At 37.2% G+C, this 10,000-nt stretch overlaps 1 protein-coding gene across 1 annotated transcript in view; it reads left to right on the forward strand.

The window, feature by feature from the left end:
- CDH13 (cadherin 13) overlaps positions 1 to 10,000 on the forward strand; it is a 434,526-nt gene that overhangs the window by 408,228 nt on the left and 16,298 nt on the right. The window contains exons 12-13 of the mRNA XM_042821675.1: positions 6,202 to 6,435; positions 6,993 to 7,208. Of these exons, the coding sequence (XP_042677609.1) occupies positions 6,202 to 6,435; positions 6,993 to 7,208 (450 nt within the window). The remainder of the gene's footprint in view (positions 1 to 6,201; positions 6,436 to 6,992; positions 7,209 to 10,000) is intronic.

Here is a 10,000-nt window from a genome sequence, read left to right on the forward strand (position 1 = left end):
TGCTCTATTAAGTAGAAGGGAGCAGCTTCTCCTTTATGCAAATGTGAAGCTGAAAGTAGAGAAACTGGTAAAAAATAAATCCACGTCCAAGTGAAGATCTTAGGCAGTCCGACATTTTACAGTTAGTGACATAGGAGTAAAATGAAGGGAATTCTGTAGATGCCATTGCAAATGTTGAAACTGACCTTCGTATGATTATGATTCAGATGTGGTTTAGGAAAGTTTAAAGTGCTTTATTCGTGATGGGGCAGAGGAAATGTAATTGTGCCAGAGATTAGAGAACTCGCATTCTCAAAGGCTTTTTTTAGGCTCAAACATGAAGAAAAATTGTTCTTGCTGTAACTGATCAAACAGTTCATTCCACCTTCTCATTTTGTATCTCTGCAACTGTTAGCCCACAGAAAAGTCTCAGCAGGTAAAAGAAGTTGGAATGGAGCTTTGTGGGTTATGTAAATGGTAATGCAAGTGGATTAAAAACCACTGCTAAATGCTAGACCATAAATATTCTAGTAAAATTGAGAGCAAATGAGTTTCCATTCTGTCAGTCTGAGAAAGAAGTCTATATGGCAGTGATACCCTACATGCCTGGCAGAGGACAAACTGCTTGCCTGAGGAATTAAATGGCCTTGTAATTTTTGCATCATGACATAGAAGGACATAGATAACATGTATTAATTTGATGGTGCTGGGAGCTTAATTTAATAAGAAGAATTGAGTGCACAACTCGTTTTACCATTCATAATGACCATGTGAGAAGTGACAGTTCATTCCTCCTACATTCTTCCTAAAAGCTGTTCTAGCTTCTAGCAGTACTGTGCCTTAAATCTGTGTAGCTGATGGATTCTTTAAATTGGTTGAATTTTCTGTGGAAATGTAATATTTTTTTTTAAAGTGTAATAATTGAAATTAAATTCATTTCATTTCCTGAATGTTTTTAATTGTCAATTGTACTGCAAAGGCATTTACACATCAATATTCCTTTGTGGTAATGACCAAGATACAAAACATCAGTGTTCTAAGTACAGAATATTTCACATCTTTAACTTTTCATGCCATTGGGTGAACTTTAGCCTAAAGTTAAGTGAATACATGCAGTTGCATACCTTAATGTTTTCAGGTTTGTGTCTGGGGTTTTTCTTGTTAGTCAATTACCAGTCCTTTGTTCCTTAGCTGCGCCACTGAACAAATCATACTATTTATGTAAATAGTAAATTTAAATAAGTAGATTGATTTTCATCTAATTTAGTCAAAGCTAATTTTCACATTGCACGTGGAAAAGTTTTCTGTGTGTGTGTTTGATAATACTTCCTTCTTCCTTGTGCCACTTGTTCTAGTTTAGATCAAATTTGGTGTCAAAAAAGAAAAAGAAAAGAAAAAGAGTTAAACGAGAAAGGTTTTCCTAAATTAAATGAATTCCAATTAGCTGAAAAATATTATTATTATTATTTTTTAGCTTATAAAATCCTTTTAATCTACAAATAACCAAACCAAAACTATATATATGCATATGTCAGATTTGCCAAAGAGGGATAAAAACAAACAAACAAAAAAAACCCCACAGAACTCAGAAAGCTCAAGGCATGATGGGAAATACTGGTTTAAATATTTTAGAGGCTTAGTGACTACAGATTATCATTTTAAGTAGGGGTGTTCAAGTAGTTGTTTTACCTGGGTATATTCTCAAGAATGTTTAAGGAATATCCATTTCTCACTTTTAAGGATAATCTAAACTTACTGCAATCTCAGATGTCAAAAAATGTTCATTTTCTGAATCCTGAATATGTTTTGAATGTTTGTAAAAGGCAGTTAGAGTAATATAGTCTATATTTCTTGGTATCTGAAAATTGGAAAAGGAAAGCTGAAAAAAAAAAAAAAAAAGACTAAGTCTTCATGACTTTATTCTTCTTTCTGGTGCACGTAAACGGCACTTTCCATCTTAAAAATAATCAGCCAATTTAGAGCAATATTTCTCACTTGTTTCTGGGAGTACAGGCTGGCAAGTTAGTGCAGATGCATGACCACGTTTATCTACTGCATGTCCAGCACTAGCAGACTGATGTGGCCGGGATGCTGAGGCAGCGAGTGGTAAATTCCCCAAACCTTACTTAGCATCAAGTGAAACAACTGTATGAAGTCACAGCAGTCCAAGGAAAGTCACCATTTTGAGTTGCCATCACATAAAGCCAACTTTCACATCAGTGATTTGATGCTTTGTAGTTATTAGCATCTTCACTGACTGTCTGAATGCTTCCACTGATCTGTCTCCACAAAGTGTGGTGAGACAATTAAACATGACTGTGGATTTTATTAATACAGTGTGCAATCTTTTGTGATACTAACTGTAGGAAGACCTGTAGAAACACAGGTGTTTACACAGTGCCACAAAATAGGATGCTCTGCAGGCAACCTGCGGTCGCTTCCTGACTTTTCCTTCGGATAGCCCCAAAATGAAGTCCTTGACTTTCACTTTTAGTGGGTTTTGGTTTCAGGTATGTCTAGCACAGTAGGAAAGTCTCACCTTTGTGTGGTGTTAGTCAACTCTGTGTTTCTGCTCCCACTTCAAATACACTGAAGTAGCTGGTATTGAAAGGTACACTGATAAAGAACTTCTTAATTCAGTTTCCAATCGGTATGAATATTGGCTTTAATTTCATAAAACACAACTCGGCAGTATTAGAAATCTGTACACAGCATCACATTTCTGTTTAGAAACTAAAGAGGAACATGAAATGGCTCTGTACGTCCATAAAATGTTATGCTTGGATTAAATGAATCATCAGCCATTCAACCACAATTACTTGTTAGATGTGCCATTTTATGCAAGTCTTGACACTTAAGAGAAATGTCATCTTAATCCATGGTCATCGTTGTTCATAATTGGTATCTTTTAAGAATCTGACTGCCTGATTTGCAGTCTTATTTGAATAGTTAGATGTCTAAATGCCATCATTGTTCCTGTGGGAACTTTCTGGAGCAACACTGAGTTTCAGTTTTCAAGTTTCTTGGCCAGATTTTTCTTCAGAGTGCTTATAATTAAAGACATCACTAATAATTCTAATGTGATTCTGTGCAGCTCTTCATTATGATACAAATACGTAGAATTACAGAACTGTGCTATTTCTTTTGATACCATTTTTTAAAAACAAAGCCAGCAATATGGCCATTTATACTGATAGTACTGAAATCCACTTAAACATCGACATCTTCTGGTAACAGCCTTTTGCATTACAGATTCTAGGTCACAGACAATAGATCCCAGCATATCTTACACTTGTCTCTAACTCTTGAAATAGAACTATTTTTGTGTTAGTCTATTTTTTTCCTTGTTGCATCTTACAGCATCACTAGCTATTGCCTAACCAAGGACTGCTATCAGATTTTTGTGTGGCCTAATGCTAGGAGATGAAGAAATTAACAATCCCAGTGCAAATCAAATAAGTGTAACATAGATTTCCAACTGCATCACAATCTAAGATGAATCTGTACATTTTTAGTGTTGGCCATCAAATTTTTAGCTCCACAGACCTTAATAAACTTGATAGCTCTTACATCACCATCTCAAGATTACTCATTAAAGATCTCATTTTTGACCCAGATTATTAAAATCAGGATTCAATAGCAAGTGCTGATTTTCTTCCATTGTGAAATTAGCTATCCTTCAGTCTGTTTTAGCAGCTTTTATATGTGAGTGATGAGTAATGTGATGACATTTCATTCATATGTATGCCAGAGTATATCCACAGCTATTCCACTTGTGGAATGCATAGCAGGAGTTTGAAATTTTTCTCTGTTCCAAATGACTCTTAAGTACCTAAAAGTTCCAAGTATTCATTTTCACCAGGAATGATCAGTTCAGTGACAAAATGGGAACCAAGCTCTTCTGAAAGGATATTCCTGAGGGTTACTAGACTGAGCCCTTTGTGTCTTGGTTTACCCATTAATTCTCCTTTCAGCTGCAAAGTTTTGCTGTGAGAATTAGTTCTATTTCAGGATTGAAATATGCTGAAGAAATCTTTCATTTCAAAACTAGAGCTGTCTAGAGATCATGGGATTTTTGAGTGTTTCTTATTTCAAAAGAATAATACTGTCACATTTATAAAAGTCATATATTCCCAGTGGATATATTGCGACCGTATTTCCTTGATTCTTTTTTTTGTTGTTGCATTTTTTATGACGTGTGTTAACAAGCATCAGCTTATGACCTTGACATTTGCTTATTTTTCTTTTGGAAGTCTTCATAAATCAGCAAAAGATTTTGTTTAAATCATTAGAAATAAAACAGCCACAGAATAAGTCACTGAAATGGACAGAAGCAATTTCCTTCCTCCCTATTTGTGCAGAATAGTTGACTGGCCCATGAGCCATATGAAGATAGGGAAACATTAACGTGGCAGAGAAAATGCAGTCGTATCTGCATTTGACAAAATAACAGTACATTCATAATGCTGTTGGCTTCTTAATTTCAAAAGGCGGATTTTAATATTACTGACTTCAGAGAAAGATAAGAAGGACAGTGCATACGACATTATCAGTCCAGTGTAGAAATAATGCATTCAAAATTAAAGACAGCAGTTTAATTAAGCGCATGAAAGGCTGGCTTTTATGATCATATTTCAAATACTCGAATGTCTTTTCATCCATTCTGCTGTGTGACTTTACTTAATAATATATCAAGAACAAAAAAATGTATTGGAGCCTTTCTGCAAATTCAATTAGTCCAATAAAAAGCGAAAAATAATTTCTTTTTCATTAAAAAGAACTCAACCCTAACCCTTCCGATGACAAAGTGAGAGATGAGTGAGAGGGAAAGCTGAAGAACTATGAAAATTCTGCCTTTGTTATGCATTTATGTGTGCATGAAACAGATGAAGTGTCACCATCAGTATCATTTGTTATTGAAAGGACTAATTGCACACCGTTACAGTTAGTAGTTTATCAGCAGTAAGTACCTTGTGGTCTGGATCTCTCTTAGGATGCACTCTTGGTGCAGGAGCAATTCTGTAGTTCATTGGGCTGCACGTGGAAGTGCTAAATGTCAAACTACCATGACACGCTGCACTGGTGCTTTACAGGTTAAGTACAACCTGTTCAATTCTTTCTACCTGCTGAGGGTTTACAGCTGCGGGAAGTGCAGAGATCATAGATGGTGTGTTGCAAGCCAGTAAAATGAGTATCACAAAATGACCCTTCAGTAAGTGCAGCATTTCAAATGGGAAATTATTAGACATGGTAAACTATACAGGAGGAAATGTGCATTTGGAAAAAACTGAGATCTGTCAAAATGATCTGTAAGGGGATCTATAATAAATAAGATACTGCGCTTTAGAGTGGAAGCAGTAGGTTACTGGCTCAGCTATGGCACACACCTGTAGTGACTGAAAGATATTAGTACTTGCCAGATCCTCTCTGACCTCCCTGGAATGAGGTGCTAGCATCAGTTTGGCTCCCAGTGGGCAGCTGTCCCTTTTGCAAACACTGCCAGTGCTGCAGCTGGTTTGCCAGTCACAGCCTCAGCACAAATGTTTGTAGTGTATCATGGTGGGTAAAGAGCGGCCTCACCTCTGATGATGGCTCCTACAGGTCATGGCTGAGACAGGCTGGCAGATAATTTGAGAAACTGAAACTCCACCACTGACACAGGGTGGCTCAGGGTAAACAAAAAAATCACTTTTTTCTGGAGTTGCTTGCTGATACAACAACAACAAGTTGCAGCTTGTTCCACGCTGACGTAACTAAATGGGGGCCTAGATAAGGGTTACTGAGGAACAATCTGCTCCTGTTCTGCTTATGAGTCCCACTATACAAATTGTCTCACCTCTTCTGTCATTTTTCCTCCTATTTTTCTCATCCTTAGTTCTTTTAATACCGCACTGTCTATGCAGGAGACATTTCCCACTATGATTCTCTCAGTATGCATTTATGAACAGATTGTCCCAGATATCTATTCATGTCCTAATCTCATTTTGACTTCAAAATACTCTTCTTAGAATAATTGTCCATACTGTGGAGAAACAGACAGACTGCCTTTTGAAAATATAGCAACAATTTACAACATTAACTCTTCAATTTTAAAAGCAATAATTCTCATGTGACAGAAGAAAGAGATATAAAAATTATTTTCCACGGCATCCATGCAGGCACAAGTATGATAAATGTTTATGGAAGGATGATTTAACAAACTCTTGTTTGCTCTTCATATAGGTAACCCTCCTGCTACAGGTACAGGAACTTTACACATCACCTTGGAGGATGTCAATGACAATGTCCCATCCCTTTACCCAACACTGGCAAAAGTCTGTGATGACGCTAAAGATCTCAGAGTAGTGGTACTAGGAGCATCAGACAAAGACCTCCATCCCAATACAGATCCATTTAAATTTGAACTGAGTAAGCAATCTGGCCCAGAAAAGTTGTGGAGAATCACAAAGCTTAACAGTAAGTCCTTTACTTTTATTTTTCATGATTTATTCCTTCTGCCTCTGCACACTCACCTGGGCAGCAGATCTGTGGATCTGAAGGTGCATTACTTGCCTTCCCTGCCTTTTCAGTCAAACAGGGGAAGTAATTAAACAGCTTCACCTGTGCTTCCTTCCAAGAAGGGATTTTTCCTTTGGCAAATAGATAAATTCTTCTCTCTTATATTGGTTTGGGCATGACATGCCTTAGCATTTGATTAGTATATTTGTTTCTACAGTAATTTCTGCCAATAATCTGCAGACCAAATAATGTATTTAAACAAAAGGGACTCTTGAAAGTCGTTCTTTTGATGGGGCTTGGAATATATTTACAGTGAGTTTTAAACACCTGAAAGAATTTCTGTAACTGCCTGTTCTTACTTCACATGCAATTCAATTCTCTAATCTTTCCTTAGAGTACTCATTTTCCTTTTAATTTCCATGAGTAACTATGGCATGTCTGATACTGTTTACAAATGCTTCTTCTTACCCAAATGACCAATATTTGACTATTTCTCTCCTCCTTATCCTTTGCAGATACTCATGCCCAGGTTGTCCTGCTTCAAAACCTGAAAAAGGCCAATTACAACATCCCAATCTCAGTGACAGATTCTGGAAAACCACCTCTGACTAACAACACAGAACTGAAATTACAAGTGTGTTCCTGCAAGAAATCCAGAATGGACTGCAGTGCAAGTGATGCCCTTCATATCAGCATGACTCTTATCCTTCTTTCACTCTTCAGTTTGTTCTGTAAGTCTTTTTCTTAAGTGTAAGCACTGAATGTTATTTATCTGCTTGTTTCTGCGCTATAAGAAACCTTACCAACAGAGAAGTTAACTTTATTTTTTCCCTGAGGAAGATGCTGTACAAAAGTAGGAGGGGAGGGATTTTTCACAGTCAAAAAATAGCAACAAATGCCGGGTTGTCAAATTAAGAAATAGAAGCAATAATTCTAGGAAGAATCAAAGAGAACTAAAGCTAGCATATGATAAACTAAGAAGTACCAGCTGTAGTAACAGATTTCTGAGATGCTTTCTTTCATCTCTCCCCACTTGAATTCAATTCAAAAACAGAAACTGGAGATCAAAAGGTGTTCTTGTAACAATAGCTGTTCTGGGTCACCATGAAAATGAGTACCGTCTGCTTCAATCTATTTGTCCGTAAAGTGTGCAAGCAATTGGAACATAAGGAACTTATTCAAGGTTCTGGGCTTAGAGACACTTAAACTGATAACCAGAATAGCAAGTCTGTGTTGACGGAGAGAGAACTGATGCAGAAAGGAAGCTTCTGCTGCTTTAGAGAAAGCTTTCTAAAAGTCTTATGAAATTCCTAATCTGAATTAGGAGTTAAAAAAAGAAATCCCCAAATGACTGAAAGAGTAGGAATTGAAACTACAGAATTCTAACATCCAACCTAGATGTGTCCCTGGCTTGCTTTGTAACAGTTTTCAGCAAGTTTTTAACACGCTTTTATTTCAAGTTCCTTATCTGCTGAAAAGGAATTGCTCTATCCTATAGCTATGGTAGAAAATCTATTATTTAAGGACTATTACCATCAGATAATGTTAGTAAAATGCATTGTATGGTGAATTAACTCCCAAGCCCTGGTGAAAGGCCTTATATTCTTGATGAAGTACAGTCTACCATTAGGCAGAGACAGAGGCCAAGACAGTTTACAGATCTGAGGCTTTGTGCATGCTTGATTACGTATCTTCTCAGGTGGATTTTTCCTACAGTATATTACTTTTATCTCAGAAGGTTAGCATGAAGGTTATTGTGAGAGAACTAGCTAATGTTTGTGATGCTCTCTGAAGATGAAAAGGACTATGTAAATGCTAAGTGAAAATTCCCATTCTTCTAATCAGCAGCATCTGGCTTTGGTTCAGTTATTCTGGGTTTAGTCAACTAGAAACAAATGCAGACTTCAGCTGTTAGAAGTAATATGTTAGAAATATGTGACAGTACATGACAGCGTTGCATCAGTGATATAAAGATGCAGCCCATTGGTTCAAATGCATTCTCATTACCTCGTCGTAAATGTTGCTGTTGCTGTACTAAACATGACTTTCATCACTGGGCTAACGTTCCTGGACATGATTTGTACTTGAACTTTATTTACATTATTGCATCAGCTCACACTATAAGGTAGAGAAAAGCATTTTGCTTTTGAAAGCATTCATGTTGCTGTTTTCTAGTCCCCAGTTATATTAAGCGATTAAAAAGCAGTTCCACGTTTTGTAAGCTGCTCTTTTTGATTACAGATCTTCTCCAGCTGAACTGTGGGCAGAATGTTGGCCCCTATGATCAGAATGGTGCACAGTGCTCAGACTGCTAAAGGGATTCCCCCTCCTACTGTAAAAGAATAAGTAGCGCTGAATTGGATTGACGTGTCTGCACAGTTTCCTAGTGCAATGAGCCTCTTCACAACCTTAGAGTTGTAATTTTAATCCAAGAGTGGAGTAGGGTTCTGTGCATAATCTTCCAGCAGTTTGTTCAGTGCTGTGCACAGTCTGTTTCCTGTGCAAAATCAAAACAGGGACGGGACGTGGCAGGTGAGTTGAAGGGACAAGGAGGGAAGGATCTCCTTGAGACAGAAGACGGTTGGTACGTTGTTTTCGATGATGCATATGAGAGCATTAATTCTCCAATTAGGCTTCAGCATAGAGAGACCTAACCCTTGTTGCAGGACTGCATTATTTTTTTGCTACAATTTGCACCACATAGTTGTCTGTTTTGGGTTCATCCAGGTATATAGGGAGGCCAGTACTCCATGTCTGCTACAGTCATCTTGTCATGCTTGTGCAAAGCAGCAAGCATAGCAGTTATTTTTCTCAGGTATAGATGACTAGATGGAGACATGAAAGAATGGTGCCAGGAGCCAGTTTAAATAATGTATTAAATAAATAAATTCTGTATTTGAACTTGTATAAAATGTGCTGATATCACTGCATTTCAAAATCATGTTCAGACACAGTTCTTTTATAACTGTGATTAGTTCCATCAAAATGTTTTGTCTAGTCCAAATATTTATCAGAGTAATCAAAGATTACGATGCCATAAAAACAAAAAGAACTTTAGTGCTTATTGAACAGATGAAATATCCCATTTCTAGTGGTAACTTATGGGTTTAATTTTTGCAAAAGCCCTTATGAGGCTCAGTTTGCTCCCACTGTTTATCTTTTACGAGGCTCTTGTTCCTAGGAGGTAAATCCTTCAGTCAAATGAACTTTGTTATTTGTGCCAAAGTATGTCTTTTTGTATTTGACATCTGGTGTGAGGATAGATAGCCCCATGAAAGAGCTGTTCATGGCGGAAGTGCCCTGCATGAATCTCCTCCCTATACAAAACATATTGGTATTATCATTTAAATGGTACGGTTATTATCTATGCTTGGAATATGTGCTTCTTTTGTAAGACACGGAAGAAGACATATGTAGCAGATTTCTGAAGTAACTGAGCATAGAACTGAAGAGTCTGATTAAAACTGTAATGCATGCAAAAAGTACCACCTATTCTGTAGCCACCCACAAAAAGTACCACCTA

This window comes from Centrocercus urophasianus, unplaced genomic scaffold (genome assembly GCF_019232065.1).
Source record: "Centrocercus urophasianus isolate 14NV4802_14NV808 unplaced genomic scaffold, USGS_Curo_1.0 seq_2, whole genome shotgun sequence".
Classification (NCBI taxonomy): domain Eukaryota; kingdom Metazoa; phylum Chordata; class Aves; order Galliformes; family Phasianidae; genus Centrocercus; species Centrocercus urophasianus.